The following is a 22,414-nucleotide window of genomic DNA, read 5'->3' as shown; positions in this document are numbered from 1 at the left end:
CAAATAGCTGCTATATTTTTTGAAGCTGCTTATAATGACTATTGCTGGGCTCACAGGAACAGATCGAATTTAACGTGCGGATATCCACAGTGGAAGTGAGTAAAAGAAATGAAAAAGGAGGGTGGAGCAAGACCCAGTGAGGGTGGTGGAATATTTATGGAGTACAAAGAGCTTTCAATGATTGAGTATTTTGAATGGTGGAGGTGCTGCCAACCAGATGACGCTCCACCAGTGTGGGCGTGAGTATAGCGAAAAGGATGTGAAAAGAACTGGTATGGAGGCGCAACCCTCTAAGCTACTAGAAGATGTAGATCAAAGTCCAATGTGTGATGGTGAAAGCACTTCTTTTTAATTATTTTTTCACAAATTAAAAACCAGCAATAGAATACGCGTTTCGGGGAAGAACCCCTTCGTCAGTTCGGCTGGATAGGACTGTGTGAGAAGTACAAATAGATAATGAAGGAGTGATTAACAATCAAAGGGGAGGAGAGGGGGAAAAAACAAAAACAAAATTGATAAAAACATCGATCTGAATAGTGATAAGATATGAGACAAAAAACATAAAAGAGAATATGAGCATCCATACATGTAAATTAACATGAAATTTATACAAAACAAATATCTGTTAAAATAGGATGAAGACAATCCTGAGTAAAATACCAATCTTAAAAAGTACCAATATGAAAGCGGATGGACTGAAAATCGTGTGGTTGCTTTCAGCTGAATGGAATGGCTACAGAATTAAAATGCATGTGTAGCCTATTGGGAAACATGCTACCTCAGAATGGTGTGCATTGGCAGCATTGGGTTCATGGTGTGGGATAAAGTTAGGTAAAAAAAAAAAAGGGGGGGACACCTTTTTGTAATCAACAAAAATGAGAATAAAACTAATTAAAAATTGAAATAAGGAGATAAGGGGCTCACCAACAGGATGCCTGGGGGTGACACGACTCCAAAGATGTATTGGATGTGTCGGAGGTCCTGAAAATGAAGAATTGTCAGATTAGGGAAGATGTATGGATGATATATGGCAGAGGGTTCTAGCAGGGTAATTAAGTGCAGGGGGGGCAGTTAGATTGAACTGAGCACTGGAGGGATTTTTGTGCTGCTGATAAAGTCATACTAGGAAGGAAGGGGAAGGGGGAAGGAAAGGAATTAATGTGTCAATATAAGTTATAGGATAAAGGAGAAGTTTGCTTACCTGTGTGCAGGAGGGCAGGGGAGAAAAAAAGTGCTTTAACAAGGGAGCTGAGGACAAGTCAGGGGTATAAATACCTGAGAGAGGGCGGGAAAATTAATTCAATGTTAATTGGCTTGACTAAAAAAGGGGGGCGTGGTTACAGGGTGCATGGATGGAATAGGAAATTGGGAGGGGAATTAATGTACAAGGTAATTCCTATTGTTTGGTTAGTAAAGGGAGGGAGGTGTGGAGTAAGTTCCTGCACTTGGCTCTTCCATCCTCCCCCCCCCCTGCACACGAGGACAACGTATATCGGCTCGGCGTGAAAACCGAGACGGTATACGTTCGTGTGACTTCACCCTAACATTGATTTGCAGGATTGCTGCATTCCAATAGGTGGCACTGTAGAGACATTGTTTAGTTTTTCCCTATTTACCATACCCCCAGCATAGTCCTCTTCTTACTCCACACCTCCCTCCCTTTACTAACCAAACAATAGGAATTACCTTGTACATGAATTCCCCTCCCAATTCCCTATTCCATCCATGCACCCTGTAACCACGCCCCCCTTTTTAGTCAAGCCAATTAACATTGAATTAATTTTCCCGCCCTCTCTCAGGTATTTATACCCCTGACTTGTCCTCAGCTCCCTTGTTAAAGCACTTTTTTTCTCCCCTGCCCTCCTGCACACAGGTAAGCAAACTTCTCCTTTATCCTATAACTTATATTGACACATTAATTCCTTTCCTTCCCCCTTCCCCTTCCTTCCTAATATGACTTTATCTGCAGCAAAAGAATCCCTCCAGTGCTCAGTTCAATCTAACTGCCCCCCTGCACTTAATTACCCTGCTAGAACCCTCTGCCATATATTATCCATACATCTTCCCTAATCTGACAATTCTTCATTTTCAGGACCTCCGACACATCCAATACATCTTTGGGTTGGTGAGCCCCTTATCTCCTTATTTCCATTTTTAATTAGCTTTATTCTCATTTTTGTTGATTACAAAAAGGTGTCCCCCCCTTTTTTTTTTTACCTAACTTTATCCCACACCATGAACCCAATGCTGCCAATGCACACCATTCTGAGGTAGCATGTTTCCCAATAGGCTACACATGCATTTTAATTCTGTAGCCATTCCGTTCAGCTGAAAGCAACCACACAATTTTCAGTCCATCCGCTTTCATATTGGTACTTTTTAAGATTGGTATTTTACTCAGGATTGTCTTCATCCTATTTTAACAGATATTTGTTTTGTATAAATTTCATGTTAATTTACATGTATGGATGCTCATATTCTCTTTTATGTTTTTTGTCTCATATTTTATCACTATTTAGATCGATGTTTTTATCATATATTTATTGTTCTTATTGACACATTTGTGAGATTTCATTATGTTTATGAATTTTGTTTTTGTTTTTTTCCCCTCTCCTCCCCTTTGATTGTTAATCACTCCTTCATTATCTATTTGTACTTCTCACACAGTATTATCCAGCCGAACTGACGAAGGGGTTCTTCCCCAAAACGCGTATTCTATTGCTGGTTTTTAATTTGTGAAAAAATAATAAAAAAAGTGCTTTCACCATCACACATTGGACTTTGATCTACATCTTCTAGTAGCTTAGAGGGTTGCGCCTCCATACCAGTTCTTTTCACATCCTTTTTCGATCCACAGTAGAAGACCTGCGAATGATCACAAAATTGAATTGCGTATAGTCGTGTATGCGCGTGGTTTTCCGTGTGGACGTACACTTAACCCTTTCTAATCAAATTTTTTTCTCCTCCATTCTCTCCAGCTCCAATTTATTTGGGAATGACATCAGAAAGTCGCCCAACCCCCTGGAAATGCGCAGACGACTGCCCAGGCAACATTCTCTTGTGCTGTCGCGGTGTGAACTATTCTGAGAAGCATGTCTTCAGAACTAGGATACTCTTCTCTAGGCTTGACTGGTTTTATATATTTTTTTTGTATCTAGTAAAACCATTTTAAAGAAAAAACACTTATTTTTCTGAAGGAAGAGCCCAGAAGAATAAGCAGAAGTTGCAGACAGTCTGGATGGGTGTGCTGCTCCCCAGACTCTGTCCTGCATTGTCTGCCCACAAATTTCTGCTTTCTTTATACCATTTGTTATCTGGTCTCCTAGCAACGTGCGTACAATCCAGTGTAGAGATGAACGAACCTACTCGGCCACGCTCCTTTTTCGCCCGAGCGCCGCGATTTTCGAGTACTTCCGTACTCGGGCGAAAAGATTCGGGGGGTGCCGTGGGTGAGTGGGGGGTTGCAGCGGGGAGTGGAGGGGAGAGGGAGAGAGAGGGCTCCCCCTGTTCCCCGCTGCTACCCCCCGCTCCGCCACGCCTCCCCCCGCCCATCGGCACCCCCCGAATCTTTTCACCCGAGTACGGAAGTACTCGAAAATCGCGGGGCTCGATCGAGTAATTACTCGAAACGAGTAGGTTCGCTCATCTCTAATACAGTGCTATTGTGTATGCATTGTGGATCGAACACCTCCATTGAGATCAATGGTGCTCATATGTGCTGTAAAATAGAGCATGCTGCAAATTTTCTTCCACTTGCGGAATCCGCAATTCCTACCTGCAAGTGTGAGCAAACCAGCAAAAATTTCAATGCCCGTGTATTACTGCGTATCGTACGCATGGACGGCGATTGCGGAATCCGCATTTCAAATCCGTTCGTGTGAGATCGGCCTTTGTCTTTCAAAACAAGTGTTGTTAGGTTGTAGTTGGGTGTAGTGTATTATTAGCAACCAGGACAACTATAATGAAAATATCCTTTGTTTACATTGCTAACTGGATTCAGAGGATAAGAAAATGTCAAGAAGTTTATATTACATAGTGACTTTTATTTAAAAACCAAGTAGCTTTATTTATAAAACGTTTAGAATTTATTTAACCAGTTAAATAGAAAATTGCTCGTAAAATGCAGAAATAATTCCAGTATTAAACACTGTCAAACTAAACCAAAAACAAACCTGTTTAATCCTATTATTCAAGAGATAAAATGTTTTTTTCTAATCTAGTATTTTATTGTCTCTTTTCTAGAACCAGTATTATTAGTAAAAAGAAAATGTCATTGGCCCATGTGAAAGGACTAATGAACTAGCAAGTGCTTGTTTAGGGTCTTTTGTGTAAACATAAAAATTCTTGCTCAGTAGCTGTGCTCAAGTGGGATGAATAATCGTAACAATTGTTTATCCCCATAACAATCTGTCCATGCACATGAAAAGAATTAGCACTGACCGACATTCTTATTTCCAGTCAGTGCTCATTACCATGTGTAAATTATCTGTCCATGTAAAATCCCCATATGGGCTCCTGCACCTGGGCGGACATTCCACAGCTGGATTTCCAGCAGAATTTCCACCCGTGCATGCTGCCATAGGATTGCATTAGATAATACAATCCTATGAAGAAAGCCACGATTTGACTGCGTGAAAACTCACGTGGCAAACAAATCACGGCTTGTCCTATTACTGTGCAAGCCTCGCAGAGGCTTTTATGCTTGCATAAAAACATTTTTTAGCAGCACATCTGTAAACAGGGGGATATGCTGCTGATGAATGCTACCTGCATGGGGATAAACAAGTGTATTAACATAACAATTTTTTGCGCCTATAGGCCCATTTACATTGGACGAGTGAAGGGCAAACGATGCCCGACACTCGTCTCTGTATCCCCGCACTCTCGTGCTCCTGCACGGGAGCTAACACAGCTGGCTCGCACACGGAGCGGCCTGCAGGGGGCGGGGTAGTGGAGGAGATTTCTCTCCTCTCGCTCCCCCGCCCCCCTCCATTCACATAACACAGGTGCCATTCGCTATTGAACGGCGGCTGTTTAAACTGCACGATGAGCGATGAGCTTTAATGGTCATCTTTTGTGCTGCTAAAAGATGAATGTTAGCGCAAAATTCGCTATTTCAGATATACTGTGTGTTTCAAATTAGATAATATGTACAGGCCTGGAGAGCCTTTCAAAGATCACACATCTCACATCATGTGTCCCAAAAGAGTCTTCCTTTATTCACACGCATAAAGTTTAAATAAAATCTCAACACAGGAAGTTAAGTAATTTAGGATACAGTTACATTATTTAGTGTGCTGATAGGGCATTCTCAGAGGGAGGTATTTGTGAGGTAGCTTGTGATGTCATCCATCTGGGAGGAACTTCGTTGAGCACGCTCAGTTCATTCTTGAATTTGGTCTCATGAGAAGAACATCCTGTTTCTCCTCTCTGCTTGTTAAAGACAAAGACATTTCTATATAGGTTTCTGCCAGTTAGAACCGGTTTGACCAGTTCTTGGACACAGAGCACTGCTCCTCCAATTCTTGTGGAGGTGGGGGGCCGATGTTCCCTTCCCCCAGAGGATTAGACCATAGACAGAATACAGCATATTCACAGTTGACAACAGAAAATACATACAAAATGGTAAACCTATTGGAAATCTCCCACGATTCCCTCCTTTGTTGTGCGTATTTTCATTCTCCTGGATAGTTTTTTCCTTCCTATTTGTGTTCTCGGGCCTTTTTTTTTTTACCGCCTACAGGGGACCCTATCTGTCACCTCCGCCATGGGAAAATGCCTCCCGCAAGGGTTACAACCCCCCTGCCCCTGTCTCCTACCTTATCCCTTCCTACTGCTCGGTGATATCCAGGATAAGGAAAATACCACACAACACGTTACAGTTTTCCAACGGTATTCTAGGTAGATGGCTCCTGAAAGATTGATCTTTATTTCACGTTTTCTGCATAAGCCACCTTGTTCATAGTTTAGATGATATAACATGTCTATTGTGATCGGCTTACCAAGGTGTGATTTCAGGTTATATTGTTTGTTACAGGTTAACATTTGTCTGATTACACAATATGGCTGAATCCTTGGTAGTCTTACTGCTACCTTATTGTATCTGTTGACATTTTCTCCGATCTCTGACACATTACCAGGGGCGTAACTATAGAGGATACAGGGGATGCAGTTGCACCCGGGCCCAGGAGCCTTTAGGGGGCCCATAAGGCCTCTCTTCTCCATATAGGGAACCCAGTACTATAAGTAAAGCATTATAGTTCAGGGCCCTGTTCCAAGTTTTGCATTGGGGCCCGGGAGCTTCAAGTTACGCCTCTGCACATTACATATGAAACAGTAATAACCCTCTTCATAGGATGTACGTCTTCTATTACCCTTATGAGGAAGAAGAGAAATGACAGCCCAATGAACGCAAGGGTCCTACATATAACAAAGGATATGGGCCACATTTGTCTCCTCCCTTGATAATCTTTATTCAATGTCTGACATGAACCCAAATTAGCTTTTCTTGAAGTTTCACTGTGATCGTAGTGGTTAACAGCACTTGAAAGGGTTCATTGTTCTTAAGTCCAAGCTCTTCCTTGCGTCTTTTTAGGACAACCCAACCACCTGAAAGCAAACTATGCGACTCTTGATCTGGAAACAAGGAGAATGCACATTTTAAAGTGACAATTGATATAACTCCTGATATAAGTCACTCACATGGGAGGTGAGGCCCTCCTTTTTGGCCTGGAATAAGGATAGGCCTATTACAGGAGTCCTACCAAACAAAACCTTCATAAGTACTCAACTTAGTCTTACAATTAGGCGTGGTTCTAATCGAGTAGATGACTAATAAAATGTTTACCTCTATTATTTATTATGACTTCTGGTGTATCAAAATATTCAAAATTACTTTCATAAAACATATTTTTTTGTCATATTCTTGGCGCGTTAAAAATTATTTTAATTTTTTTATTTCTCAAGCTACGCCTCCAACTAACATGAAAAGAGGTCTATGCAAACCAACAACTCCAAACACCTACCTGTGGTAGCTGTATGCTATCATTTTGCAGTCACTGAAACAGATAGTCTGGCTCGCACCAAGAAGGTACCTTGACCAATTGGCCTATATTGTAACGGGCGCATATCATACATCCCTGTACAAACCATATCGCAGCAATGTTGAACCCTAGGGTAAGCCAAGCAGAAGACACTATACCACACGTTACCTCCTTGGATGAATGGGTTAGCTCTTGGATCAGGTGTGACATCAAGGAGCACAGTGTGCAGGGGAGGCACAGGCATTTACCTTTCTGCCAGACCCCAGTAGCATTCTGCTCGCTTTTCCACTCCTCCTTTTTCTTCTTTTGAGTCCTGTTCCTGCAATTCAAGCAACAGAGAAATGTCTACACCTATTTCAGGTGCAAGCAGGTTACCAGCCGTTACCTCATTCAAGGGAAGTCAGGCTGCTGCGGTGCCTGCTCTCTGGTTCCTTCCAGCCTCAGTAGTTGTCTCTTTGGCATAAGCCTAGACTCTGATGATAAGTCACCTGTGTGGAAAGAGCTAAAACCTGGTAGAACAAAGACACTGCTTCTGCATTCTGGATTGGCTTACTCAAGAACCCCATGAAACTTCCACTGTGCCACAAAGGATGTGAAATCGTGTACGATTCCCAATGTGTACCTTAAGTCGGTGCAGACACAAACAGTCTTACCTGCAGCCAGCTTACATATTTCAGTGAGCGCCATCACCTCTATTTCCTGAGTAACTGAGTGTCTCAGGAGGAAAAGAGTGGTTTTTGTACAATTACCTCTTTCTATTGGTTACCATTGCATAGCCTGTTTTGCCTGTCCATTTCCACAATATTTGGAACCATCTATGGGAAAAACTCAAGATTTACATTAATCATGGCAGTTTCAACCTTTTTTTTTAGGACCCCTAGTTTCTCTTTTCATTAATCTTCCGACAATCATACACTCATGTGCTTGCTATTGGATGTCATGGTCTGCGCCTGCTGCCCCTTCCTCTCAACCTTCTGAATTCAGTAAAAGATATGAAACGGCATTTGGAACTATACCCCACTTGATTGCGATATGTGAGGGTGCTAGCAGGGCCGTCTCATACATAGTTAGTCTGGAAGCTGAAAGATGTTTAGTTTGCACTCTATGCAGTATTTTATGGCCCCTTGAGGCAGCATGACGTTCTGGGAGCATGAGGGAGCACACCATCTCTGGTACCTGCACTAAAACATACTGCAAACTAGAGAGGAAATATTATTATTACAATCTGCAACTATAACAACTGCACCAATGATGGTTAACTACTGGTTTATTAAGGGACTAGTATTCCTGATACCATTTGGGATATACTCAATTTCTGGCATCAAAACTTTACTTTTTTTTTTTCTTTAAATGTAAGAATCTTCACGTAAAATACTGTTGTTAATTAAAAATGAGATAACTCTAAAATAGAACTTTTGTTACTAAAGTACTTAATGGGTGTTTCAAGTACACAATTTTCTCATTTTAGTATCTTAATTCAATGATATTCAAAATAAATACAACTCAATATTTTTAAATCTCCACATACTCCAAGAACCTATATAATATATATATATATATATATATATATATATATATATATATATATATATATATACACTGTGGCAATCCTGGATTATTTTCTCACCCAACTACCCTCAGGAATAGAATTAGATGCCCCTCCTTTGGTCACCTACATTTGTTCAAGTGAGAGACTTAACACGGAGTCTAAGAGTGACCTTCCCTCTATACATTACCACAATATACATATATATACCAACATCCACTTAAATGGAGACACATTTCTCTCCAAGGCTGGTCTGTGTTGAGGGTGGAGCAAGACCTCTTTCTATTGTTCTTCCCTCCCATCTCCTTACATCACCTAGCTCCACCCCCTGTGGCCTGGCTCAGCATTTGGTCTTTCTTGCCTCATTTCATTTCTGGTTACCGGACAGTACACACCATATAACACAATCTAACTCTCATACTGGCCCTTCCATTTATACACACAAATTCACACTCACTGGGGTTTTCATTCACTCATACACAGACTGATAAGTATCTCATGTGAAGTAGAAACTGAGATTGTATTTACTGTACATAGGACTTCCATCACAAGTAATCAACTTGCCACAGCACACACTACACCTTATCTTGAGAGGAAGGATGACATCACAGCACTGGTGCACGCTCGTCGCGATCCTGGATCCTGGATTGGAGATGTATCAGCCAAACGAAAAATAGAAGAGCAGCACTCCAGGGATTTAAATCAGAAATAGTATCTTTATTATGCCCACAAACAATGTTTCAACCCTCCTTCCGAGGGTCTTTGTCAAGTTCTAAATGACGTATACAGACTCACAACATTAAATAGCACCCATAGCTCCACCTTCACCAATCACAGACAATATATCATAAAATCATTACAATAGATCACATGTTATTAGGTGAGACAGTGTAGAATCGCAGATGAAACATGCATAATTAATCACATAAGTGCTTCAGTGTCATACCCTGTGCTGCAGTCATGCTCCCGCTAGTAGTGTCTCATAGTGCTGACGTCGGAAATGTCATTCAGCAAGATCTCCTTGCAGATCTCGCGATACCTTAGGGATACTGGGTAGACTATCATTTAGGGCTAAGTCCCCATACGTAGCTATTGCGCACGCGCGAGAATTCACTGCTCTCGCGTGACTATCCGCAGCTCCTTAATGCAAACATCGCAGGTATATGCCAACAGCGTAACGGGTGCGTGGCCAGCATACCCATATGCTGTACTTACAACGGCATATTATAGCGCGGTTAGATGCTGATAAACAGAGCCTACTTGGAGAGTGGAAGTTAACTTAATAAATGCATTAGAGATATTAGATAAAATGCCATAGTAGCCGTGGAGTTATATAACCTGATATGTTAGTCCACCTAATAAGATCTCTCAATTACTCCACAAGTCATTATTTGTTTATTCAAATGCATACTAATGCATATAGTACGGAGCGAGGACCTATGTCTTCAGTCAATGAGATATCCCTAATTTACCTGGCAGAGAAACTTCATACAACTATATAGATGAGGCTTCCCAACGTAAATACCAATTAATCTCTACATACTATAGGGCAGGGTGAGATGTCAGACATTCACCATATAAATAGCTCCTAAATGTTTCACCATATAGACCAACCGTTTCTACAATATCTCATTTACATTGAACATGTAGTACCAACAGTAAGTATGACACATAAGCACATCAAAATTTATACTGTTCATAATTTTATTCAGACCAATTGTGTATAAAGAAAAAAACACTATAATAACAACAAACGTGAACTGCGTATACTTTCACTGCGTCACCCAATGCGATCTAAAAAAAGACAGAAAAAAAATTAAAATCAATGATCTTATAGCAATCATACGAATCAAAACACCAAACACCCATCAAAACTGCATGAAAATGACCAACAAAATCAATATAGCACTGTATCATGTTAAGTACGGTAATGGGTTGTAATCCAGATTGAGGCCGTTAGGGGCCAGCACATCAAGTTTGAAAATCCATTTTGCTTCAAGCAGTTTTAATCTGCGCTCCCTGTCACCACCTCTTGTATCTCTATCCATTGAATCAATAACCCTGAAGCGCATCTGGCTGACAGAGTGGTTGTGGTCCTCGAAGTGTTTCGGGATGGGTAAATCCCGTGTCTTTGTTCTAATGTTGCTTTTATGATTCGCTATCCTCTTGCGAACCTCGGTAGTGGTTTCACCCACATACTGGAGGCCGCACGGACAGCTAATCAAATATATAACAAACGCAGACCAACAGCTGTACCAACCTCGTATAGTAAACCGTTTGCCAGATCTAGGGTGTGTAAAGCTATCGCCTTTAGTCATATTATGGCAAGCCGCACATCCAAGGCATGGGAAATTGCCATTTCTAGCAGGGGCTAATGTTTTTTGCACAGAACCCAAAGGAGAGGGACAGGAGGTGTGGACCAAATGGTCCCTTAAGTTACGTGCACGTCTATATGCCATAATGGGCGGAGAAGCAAATTCTGCGATCCCAGGATGGCACCCAGCTAGAACGTGCCAATGCTTTCTCAGAATGTGCCGGATCTCTTACTGCACGAGCCATAAGTTGAAACAAATGGTATTCGGTTTGTAGTCATAGCCGTTCTTGTGGAGGGATTGAGGATAGAACCACGATCCACCTGTTTGACTCTGTCTACCTGTTCACGCAATAGATCATGTGGATAACCTCTAGAGGAAAATTTTGTACATTGTTTCAAGACGTGTGTCAAAATATTCATCATTTACCACCCGCCGGACCCTGAGCATCTGGCTCCAAGGTAATGACTTAATTATGGCCGGCGGGTGGCAACTTGAATAATGCAATAAATTGTTCCGATCTGTATGTTTTGTGAACAGATCTGTTTTTAAACAATTCCCTTGTTTAATGACTAAAACATCGAGAAATTGAATGGACGTATCAGATGCAGAGAGCGTGAACTTCAGTTCCGGCAGAAAATTATTCAATTCATTATGGAAAATGTCCAACTGTTCAAAGGAGCCATTCCATATGACGAAGACGTCGTCAATGTACCTGCACCATACCTGGGCAAAGGCCCAGGATGGGGAGGTACAGAGACGCGTCTCCTCCATATGTCGCATAAAAATATTTGCGTCATTCCGTGTCAGTTCAACCAAAGCTCCCGGTCGACCATCTCAGATTTCAATGAAACTTTGCACAAAGATAGACCCTGAACCTAAACTAAGATAGCCAGAATATTAGGCTTCAAAGTGCTTTGGTTCACGAGCTACAGGTCTTAATCTAGGGGGTTGTCATGTGATTACAGCGCGCAACCTGAAAAAAGTGGCGATTTCAATCCATTGCCGAGCCAGTTCCAATGACTCTAGAGCAATGAAACTTCACACACTAGGAGAACTTTGGTGCTGAATCCAGCTAAGCTACTCAGACTGCCACTCTTATCATCATTCTGCCACCATTGCATGTCAAAGTAGCTGAAAAATTCTATCGCGCAAAATAAAACTCATATTTTAAGCAGTAATAACTCATAATCAATGCAATCCAACTCAGCTATGAATTTATCAATGTGTACTCCATAGAAATGTTTCTCATTATTCACATTATGGACCCAAAAGGATGCATAGCTCTTAAGATACAATGAGTCAAAAATGGCAAAAGAACACTTTTATGCAAATTTTTCCCTTTTTCAAAGGCGAAAATCGGAATGTACTCCATTTTTATTTTTTTTCATTTTTGTTCTATTTGGAAGAGAATTTTTTGCTCTACAAGATTCAATGTTTTTCATTTTGTTCCCAGATCTTCTAGATGGGAAAATATCAATGCCTGTGAACGTCCTATGCACTCGCGGAGGTCAAATAATAAAATAAGTGTAAGTTTTGCATGGATGTATAATTAGTTTAGAAATCATGAGAAGGTAAATTATTTTTGGAATGAGACAACTTTTTATGCTCAAGAAACTATGTGATGAAAAATTGCATGGCGAGTTCAGGTGAGCCACAAGCTTTGGCCTAAGATGGTCAGAATATCATTGAGTGTTGCATAATGATTGTGGTATATTACAGTGATCACTGGGCTTATTTAGCACTCTATCCATATTGGATACTAAGATTATCTAAGGCTAGCATTTGTGTAATAAATAACTAGTTATAAATAACTAGTTATTTATTACACAAATGCTAGCCTTAGATAATCTAAGTATCCAATATGGATAGAGTGCTAAATAAGCCCAGTGATCACTGTAATATACCACAATCATTATGCAACACTCAATGATATTCTAACCATCTTGAGCCAAAGCTTGTGGCTCACCTGAACTTGCCATGCAATTTTTGATCACATAACTAGTTATTTAGTACACAAATGCTAGCCTTAGATAATCTTAGTATCCAATATGGATAGAGTGCTAAATAAGCCCAGTGATCACTGTAATATACCACAATCATTATGCAACACTCAATGATATTCTGACCATCTTAGGCCAAAGCTTGTGGCTCACCTGAACTCGCCATGCAATTTTTCATCACATAGTTTCTTGAGCATAAAAAGTTGTCTCATTCCAAAAATAATTTACCTTCTCATGATTTCTAAACTAATTATACATCCATGCAAAACTTACACTTATTTTATTATTTGACCTCCGCGAGTGCATAGGACCTTCACAGGCATTGATATTTTCCCATCTAAAAGGTCTGGGAACAAAATGAAAAACATCAAATCTTGTAGAGCAAAAAATTCTCTTCCAAATAGAACAAAAATGAAAAAAAATAAAAATGGAGTACATTCCGATTTTCGCCTTTGAAAAAGGGAAAAATTTGCATAAAAGTGTTTTTTGCCATTTTTGACTCATTGTATCTTAAGAGCTATGCATCCTTTTGGGTCCATAATGTGAATAATGAGAAACATTTCTATGGAGTACACATTGATAAATTCATAGCTGAGTTGGATTGCATTGATTATGAGTTATTACTGCTTAAAATATGAGTTTTATTTTGCGCGATAGAATTTTTCAGCTACTTTGACATGCAATGGTGGCAGAATGATGATAAGAGTGGCAGTCTGAGTAGCTTAGCTGGATTCAGCACCAAAAGTTTTCCTAGTGTGTGAAGTTTCATTGCTCTAGAGTCATTGGAACTGGCTTGGCAATGGATTGAAATTGCCACTTTTTTCAGGTTGCGCGCTGTAATCACATGACAACCCCCTAGATTAAGACCTGTAGCTTGTGAACCAAAGCACTTTGAAGCCTAATATTCTGGCTATCTTAGTTTAGGGTCAGGGTCTATCTTTGTGCAAAGTTTCATTGAAATCTGAGATGGTCGACCGGGAGCGTTGGTTGAACTGACACGGAATGACCCACCCGTTACGCTGTTGGCGTATACCTGCAATGTTTGCGTTAAGGAGCTACGGATAGTCACGCGAGAGCAGTGAATTCTCGCGCATGCGCAGTAGCTACATATCGGGACTTAGCCCTAAATGATAGTCTACCCAGTATCCCTAAGGTATCGTGAGATCTGCAAGGAGATCTTGCTGAATGACATTTCCGACGTCAGCACTATGAGACACTACTAGCGGGAGCATGACTGCAGCACAGGGTATGACACTGAAGCACTTATGTGATTAATTATGCATGTTTCATCTGCGATTCTACACTGTCTCACCTAATAACATGTGATCTATTTTAATGAGTTTATGATATATTGTCTGTGATTGGTGAAGGTGGAGCTATGGGTGCTATTTAATGTTGTGAGTCTGTATACGTCATTTAGAACTTGACAAAGACCCTCGGAAGGAGGGTTGAAACGTTGTTCGTGGGCATAATAAAGATACTACTTCTGATTTAAATCCCTCGAGTACATAGGACTTCCCATATTGACCAAAGTATATATATATATAAGAAAAACTCTTATGTACCGCGGTTTTTACATATTTTGTTCAGAATAGGGTATCCAATGACAAACACAATACAACTTATGCCCATTTCCACCCACATACTTATATTCACCACTCCAGATGGCAACTATTATCACTGTTCATTGTTAAACCTTCTACCTTTCCTTAACTCATTGACTTGCTTTTTCCTTCACCCATTTTTGTGTGTCCCGTTGTGTTTACAAACATCATCTCATTGAATTTGCTTGTGAGTCATACTTGATTTTTCCCACACCTCATGACACTGGTCTGGCTTATCTCACTAATAAGCACTTACAATTTCATCCCTGCCCATCTTGTCGTAATTGGAAAAATCCTTAATTAATTGAGATTCTCTACTCCTGCACCTCATGGCACAGATCTGTACTTTTGGTACCACATTGTGGAACCTCAACAGTCTGTTCGGCCTACCATAATCAGAGCAGAATCTCTGGCTAGCCCACATCTTTACTCCAAGCCCAAATTCCCTTGAGTTGATGTATGCCAACATGGCAAATACAAGCATTCCATGTGTACCCCTCCCCCCACATAACAAAGGGAGACCTCATCAGCCACATGTTGAACAATGGAGACTCCCTCACCGCATGGACACACTACTGTTTTTAACCAGCAACTTTAATCACTACTATAACCTTCAGCTAAAATTGCTTACATCAACTTTCCTTTTTACTTTCTTTTAACAAGTTATCCTACACATTCTTTGTTCCTTATTAACCTGCAAACTCTCTTCACACCATTCACTACTACAGAGACAATATAAACCCCCCATAGCTCACACCTTCTTACACTCAGGACATTACTTCACAGACAACATAAAAACCACACAGTATATCTACTTCATTGTTCTTTTGATACAGACTTATCATATTTCAACTCACCCGGCCTGGGGTGGATCATAGCAGAGAGGGAGAGATGGTACAGGTATAAGAATAGCTTATTACCTTGTTTGAGCTCATTATCTGTCTGTCTCTGCTTCGAAGCCCCCTTGTGTCCGGATAATGATGAAATATCTTCATATCTCTGTATCTTCATAATCCCAGCGGTGCCTCCAAATTTGTTAGCGCAAAATTCGCTATTTCAGATATACTGTGTGTTTCAAATTAGATAATATGTACAGGCCTGGAGAGCCTTTCAAAGATCACACGTCTCACATCATGTGTCCCAAAAGAGTCTGCCTTTATTCACGCGCGTAAAGTTTAAATAAAATCTCAACACAGGAAGTTAAGTAATTTAGGATACAGTTACATTATTTAGTGTGCTGATAGGGCATTCTCAGAGGGAGGTATTTGTGAGGTAGCTTGTGATGTCATCCATCTGGGAGGAACTTCAGTGAGCACACTCACTTCATTCTTGAATTTGGTCTCATGAGAAGAACATCCTGTTTCTCCTGTCTGCTTGTTGAAGACAAAGACATTTCTAGATAGGTTTCTGCCAGTTAGAACTGGTTTGACCAGTTCTTGGACACAGAGCACTGCTCCTCCAATTCTTGGGGAGGTGGGGGGCCGATGTTCCCTTCCCCCAGAGGATTAGACCATAGACAGAATACAGTATATTCACAGTTGATAACAGAAAATACATACAAAATGGTAAGCCTATTGGAAATCTCCCACATGAACGATGAAGTTTAAACCGTGCAGTTTAAACACTGCCCCGCCCCCCTGCTGGACGCTCCGTGAGCGAGCCAGCTGTGCTAGCTCCCGTGCAGGAGAACGGGAGCGCGTGAATACAGGGACGAGTGTCAGACATCGTTTGCCCGACACTCACCCAATGTAAATGGGCCTTATATCAGCACTCCTCTGCTGTGTGTGAATCATAATAACGAACATCAACTTGTATGTTGATTGGCACAATGGGCAGAGAATCAGACCATTGTAAAATATCCCTAAGGGCTCCAGCACACTTGCGTTTTTCTTGCACGTTTTTTTTCACGCGATATCGCAGTGTTTTTTTCACGCAATTGTCAATGGGACTTTCTAATGTTAAAATTGCATCGCACAAAAATTGCAAAGCACCAATTTGCGATGCGTTTTTAACATTAGAAAAAAATGCGCAAGAAAAGCGCAAGTGTGCAGGAGCTGTCCGTTTTAAATCATGCCACAATAAACATTGCCTGCAAACTGCCCCATGTTGCCCCACACAAACAGAAAAAGCATTGTGCACTTCAAAACAATGTTCTTTAAACTCTCGTACTGAATCTCTAATGTGGTACCACAACCTATGTGTTCCACAAATAACAAGTAGCATAAACACAGCGCATATTGCATCATATGCCCTCTGCCTCCACAAACACAGAACACAGCACCAGTCATATGCCCTCTGCTTCCCACAAATCCAGTACTTCGTGCAAGAATGCATGCCTGTTTCCAGCAAACACCAAGAGTGGATCCTAAGGCCCCCTGTCCATGGCCGTGATTTTGCCGGCGGTAAACCACCGGCCAATCATGCCGTCTGAAGCTTTCCATAGCGTTGCTATCTGTCAGATTAGCCTGACCGCAGAGATCCGTCTGCGGCTCCTGCAATGCCCGTGGATGGGGGCCTAAAGGAAAGGCCTAGCACTCATGTCCACAAGGAAATTATATATTAGCAAATCCGCGCAGGAGAAAAAACGCAAATCCGCATCCCATAGGAATGCATTGACCATCCACGGTTAATTAAATGGCCGCGGATGGTATTTTAAGTGATTTGCGGATTTCATGCACAGGAAAAAAATGCGGCATGCTCCATTTTAACGCGGATCACGCATGCGGGTGCTCATAGAGCTCATATCTCAATTGATATCCCGAATTTAAAAAAAAAAAAGACAATTAGGCTGACTGCAGACGGCCGGGTCGGATCCCGCTGCGAATTCTCGCAGCGCGATGCGGACCCGTGCCTCTGCAGAGGCTTGCGGCTTACCCGCTCCTGGCATCTTCATTCTCTGCTATGCGCCGGCTGCCGGACAGCTGGGGTATGCGCAGAGAGGAGCCGGCCTGTCACCACTGACATTTCTGTGCGGGCCTCTGCGAGACCGGCACAGAAATAGAAAATGCCGCAATTTGTTTTCTGCGTGTGATTTCACATGGACAAATCGCAGCCATCTGCCTAGGATTGCGTTTTCTAATGCAATTCTATGGCAGCGGCCACGGGTGGAAATTCTGCTGGAAATCCCGCTGCGGAATTTCCGCCCGTGTGCAGGGGGGCCTTATAGTGTATCCACAGCAGAAATCCGCGCAGGGGCCTGATTTTCCCCGTGGACATGAGACCTTATATTTCTCCTTTTATTGGATTGAAAAAGCATGCAAAATTACACCGCAATTTCATTGTGTGAGCAAGATCTTCAGCTTTAGTATGTATCATATGTGAATTGTACTATTTAATGTAATGCACTTACACCACATATAACTCTAAAGATTATTATGCCAATGCTAACATTTCATGAATATGCGTTTCTTCACACTGGTGTTATGGCTTCTGTTTTTAAAGAATCAATCTAATAACTGATCATAATGGATCTTATTGATTTACAATGGGATCTACCATGTTTTTATATTTTTACTGTACAGAATAGCAGAGAAAACTAGGCTATTTTGCCCATCCGAGGCAATGAAAATCCATCATAAAAGAAGCAGGGTGAAAGTTTTTTATAATAATAATGCTTTCCTTTCACTAACCATTCTAAAACACAGCATACATGGGTTCGAAACGGCAGGCATATTAGCTATAATGTCTTTTTCTTACTTTGTAAACTGATGTTGAAAGCAGTATTCAAAGATAGCGCTGTTGTACTGTAATCCCACAATGCCCTGCGCCTCTCCCTGTGTGTGTGTACTCCCGATGACGGCAGGATGCATTGAACTGAAAAGCAGTGTCTCTTGGCCCGCACAGCTCCTGCCCACCTCCATTGAACTAAATGTCAGTCTCTCCTGCCCCCGCCCACCTGCATTGAACTGAATGGCCAACAGTGCTAGGAATGGGCAGTGTTAGCAGCACTGTCGAAAATGAGGCACAACTTCAGTATCACTTGTACGACCGCACCAAAACTGCACCTGAAAAACGCACTAAAAAAACGCACACAAAACCGCACCCAATATAGTGAACCCCAGCAGTAATAGTGACCCCCCCTACAATTGCCTTAGCAGTAATACTGACGCCCCACAGTTGCCCCAGCAGTAGTAGTGACCCGTAATAATTGCCCCAGCATTTAGTGACCCCCAATAATTGCGCCAGCAGTAATAGTGACCCCCAAGAAGTGCCCCAGCAGTAAGAGTGACCCCTAATAGTTGCCCCAGCAGTAATAATGACCCTCAATAGTGGCCCCAGCAGTAATAGTGACCCCCAATAGTTGTCCCTGCAGTTAATTGCCCCAGCAGTAATAGAGACCACCAATAATTGCCACAGGAGTAATAGTGATGGCCAATCTCTGCCCCAGCAGAGATAGTGACCCCCAATAATATGCTCTAGCAGTAATATTGACCCTCAATAGTTGCCCCAGCAGTAATAGTGCCCCTTAATAGTTGCTAGAGCGGAAATAGTGACCTCCAATAGTTGCCCCAGCACAAATAGTGACCCCCAATAGCTGCCCTAGCAGTATCAGTGACACCACCTGACCCCCAGACACTGCCCCTAGTAGCAATAGTGACCCCTCCCTGACACTGCCCCCAGTAGTAATAGTGACACCACCTGTCCCCGACCCACCTGACACTGCCCCCAGTAGTAATAGTGACACCAACCGCCCCCCAATACTGCCCCCAGTAGTAATAGTGACACCACCTGCCTCCCCCACTTCCCAGACACTTCTCCCAGTAGTAACAGTGACCCCCACTTAGCCTTCAGCTGAGGACAGTCGGCTGGTGGACGCTGATGTCAGGATCGGCTTCAGCTCTGACTTCTGAGTGAACTGCACATGCACGAAGAATCAGATTCGCGTTTCCAAAAGCCAAAAAGTGCTACTGCACCTATGCGACAAGAAAAGAAGACCAGCCAGAGAATTTGTCGTATCCAGGGGCGATGGAATGGTAAGCATACGGGGACATCTGTTTAGGTAAGTATATAATTTCTGTATGGCTCATTTACAAAGCACACAGTATACCGTGTTTCCCCGAAAATAAGACAGTGTCTTATATTAATTTTTGTTCAAAAAGGTTTAACTTTGTTACATGTATAGCTGCCTGGACACTATTTAAAATGACATTTTTAATTAACTGTTAGCAGGGCTTAATTTTGGAGTAGGGCTTATATTTCAAGCATCCTCAAAAAGCCTGAAAAATCATTTTGCATCCTCAAAAATTCTGGAAAATCATGTTATGTCTTATTTTCAGGGTATGCCTTATTTTCAGGGAAGCAGGGTATTACAAAGTGCTTTGTAATGGCCATACAGAAGTGCATACATGCACTTGTCACGACCGGACAACCCCTTTAAGAGTACTTTCACACACAGTGTAATTGCTGCAGACATTCCATAATGGAAAACCTACAGCAATTTCACTGGAAAACCTCAGTGGCCAAATCTGCAACTAAATGGTGCGGGTTTGGCCTTGGTTTTTAAAGCTGATCTACTCCACAGCATAAATTGGCAGTATAAATAGAGATGTTTTTCACAAGTGCTGCAATTTCGTTGTGGAAATTTTTTGCAGCATGTGAAGATTTTAGAAATCTCCTTAACATGTCTTGTGTAAACGCTGCAAAATTTCCGCTCTGATTCCAGCAGACATATGTGAAGACAGCCTAAGTGCCAGTGAGAACATAGCCCACCTTATTCTGTCTGTCTATACTTGCAGTATACTGAAGAACAGGGCAAACATGTTCCTGTAGTTGGATGGGTCAAAAATATTCCATATGAAACAGTTACTGGTCACGTCCAAGGATTAAAGGAAAATGTGGAAATAACGTGAGTACAGCCTATTTCATTATTATGTGCCACATTTTGTAAATTATGGTACAGCTGCAACAGATTGTGCAGCGTTGTACACGTTTCATACAAATCCTGTACTCCTAACAGTACATTTCAAAGTAAATGGAGTTTTATCATAAGCAGGTACAGAACACAATTGCATGATGTGAGTGTTTTATTTTCCCAGTCTCAGATATATAGATTCTAAAATCTCATGGTACATACTAGTTGTAGATTCACTATATAATTTATCACTAGCCTAAGGTTTTCTTTTCTTTTTTTTAGGAAAAATTGGCTGAGAAATCTTGGCAATCCAATGTCCCGGATCGGCAAGGCAGTTTTCACAAATGAAAGAGAGATCCAAAACCTAGAATATACGAATTTCAAAACAAAATACTAAAGAAACCAACCCATTTATTTAATACTTGGAAAAAGTGTTACAACATTTGAAAAAAACTGAATCATTTACTAAAAGCGTAACTGTACTTTAACTTTGTTAGTTTTTTTTTACTGTTTTTAATAAGCTAAGAAAAACCTAAACAGCTCAGAGGCATAAATCCTTGTAATTACTTCAAATTCCTAAATAGAGGCACCTGTAAGCTTTTCGCTGCATTGGACGCTGCTAAACTGCCTCCCCCCACCCTTATTTTTTCAGCTCCCATAGGAGTCTATGGGAGCCGCCAGCATATATCAGTCGAAAGATAGGTCCAGAACTATCTTTTTTGGCCTTGCATTAGAGTGCCCTCCGATTTCGTTTGCGTATGTTCTATTTTTTTTATTATGCAACGTTTTTACGTGCCGCAAAATCACCCATATAAACGAATGCATTGGAATCCAATGCCGCAGATCGTCGTGTTTTCTGTCAGGCGTGAAAACACAGCTACATAACCACGGAAAAATGCTTGAGTGAATAAAGTCTAATTTGGAGACATATATCACATTGAGGTAGCAGTTCATATGGAGCTTGTGGGCAGAGGGAACCAGTCCTGTTTGGCTTGATCCCTTTTTCTCATGTGCTGCACATGGGCCTCATGTGGCACAGAGTGTGAAGGGAGCACAATGTGGTATTATTGTATCTTGATGCCACCAGAAGCTAGGGATGTGACAGGGCTTGGATGCAGGAACACCCTTGTCACACCCCTAGCTCCCGATTGGCTGCCTTCGTGTAGGTCCTACCAGAAGCAGGTGGATTTCTTTTTGCCTGGGTTGCAAGTAAGCAAAGGCAAACAGGAACACTAATCCCTAACCCTAACCACTGATCCCTAACCCTCCAGGGAAAGCAAACATGTATGCACACTGTAGCCGGGGAACATAGACCCAGACCCACTCATTAAAGGGGTTGTCCCGCGACAGCAAGTGGGGTTATGCACTTCTGTATGGCCATATTAATGCACTTTGTAATATACATCGTGCATTAAATATTGGCCATATAAAAGTTATACACTTACCCCCTCCGGCGCTGGCGTCCCCGTCTCCATGGCGACGATGAAGCCTCTTCTCTGGTCGCCGCAACAGTCGGCGCTTGCGCAGATAAGAATCCTCTGCTGGCTGTGTCCCGGCTCACGAGCAGCGTCCTGGCTCCTCCCTCTTCTCCGCATTATCGTAGCTCTGCCTCTGTCATGTGGTGCCGATCAGCCAATGAGGTGGCTGTAATCGGCAGTGGAACGCAGGATGGAGAAGAACATCCATGGTGCACCGAGGTAGAAGACCAGCGGCGCCATCTTTAAAAGAAGAATCTTCAAAGCTGCAGAACGGGGATCCAGGTAAGAGGAATTTAAAAAAAAAACACATGGATTCGTTTTTACTGTGCACAATGTGGGGGTCTGTGTAAAAAAAAAAATTTATGTTTTGCCGTGGGACAACCCCTTTAAGCAGCGCCCCACCCGGCGCTCTGCTCACCGCTGCAGCACATCCGCCCCGGCTCTGCCGCTGCTGGCAAACTGCCGTCCCCCCTCAACCCCGGTGCTCTGCAGCGCTCACCACCCCTGTGAGAAAGGAAATATATATATCCTTGTAGGTAGAAAAGAAAACACTGGAATGTATACATTTATATAGATA

The 22,414-nt window shown here is 41.9% G+C and overlaps 1 protein-coding gene across 1 annotated transcript in view; it reads left to right on the top strand.

Annotated features, from left to right (window-relative positions):
* The window catches only part of LOC136581880 (acylphosphatase-2-like), an 84,625-nt gene extending 63,846 nt beyond the window's left edge, over positions 1 to 20,779 (top strand). The window contains exons 3-4 of the mRNA XM_066582526.1: positions 20,244 to 20,353; positions 20,642 to 20,779. Of these exons, the coding sequence (XP_066438623.1) occupies positions 20,244 to 20,353; positions 20,642 to 20,756 (225 nt within the window). The 3' untranslated portion in view covers positions 20,757 to 20,779. The remainder of the gene's footprint in view (positions 1 to 20,243; positions 20,354 to 20,641) is intronic.
* Positions 20,780 to 22,414: the final 1,635 nt, after the last annotated feature.

This window comes from Eleutherodactylus coqui, chromosome 11 (genome assembly GCF_035609145.1).
Source record: "Eleutherodactylus coqui strain aEleCoq1 chromosome 11, aEleCoq1.hap1, whole genome shotgun sequence".
In the NCBI taxonomy this organism is placed as follows: Eukaryota; Metazoa; Chordata; class Amphibia; order Anura; family Eleutherodactylidae; genus Eleutherodactylus; species Eleutherodactylus coqui.
This window is presented reverse-complemented; position numbering and strand designations above follow the sequence as displayed.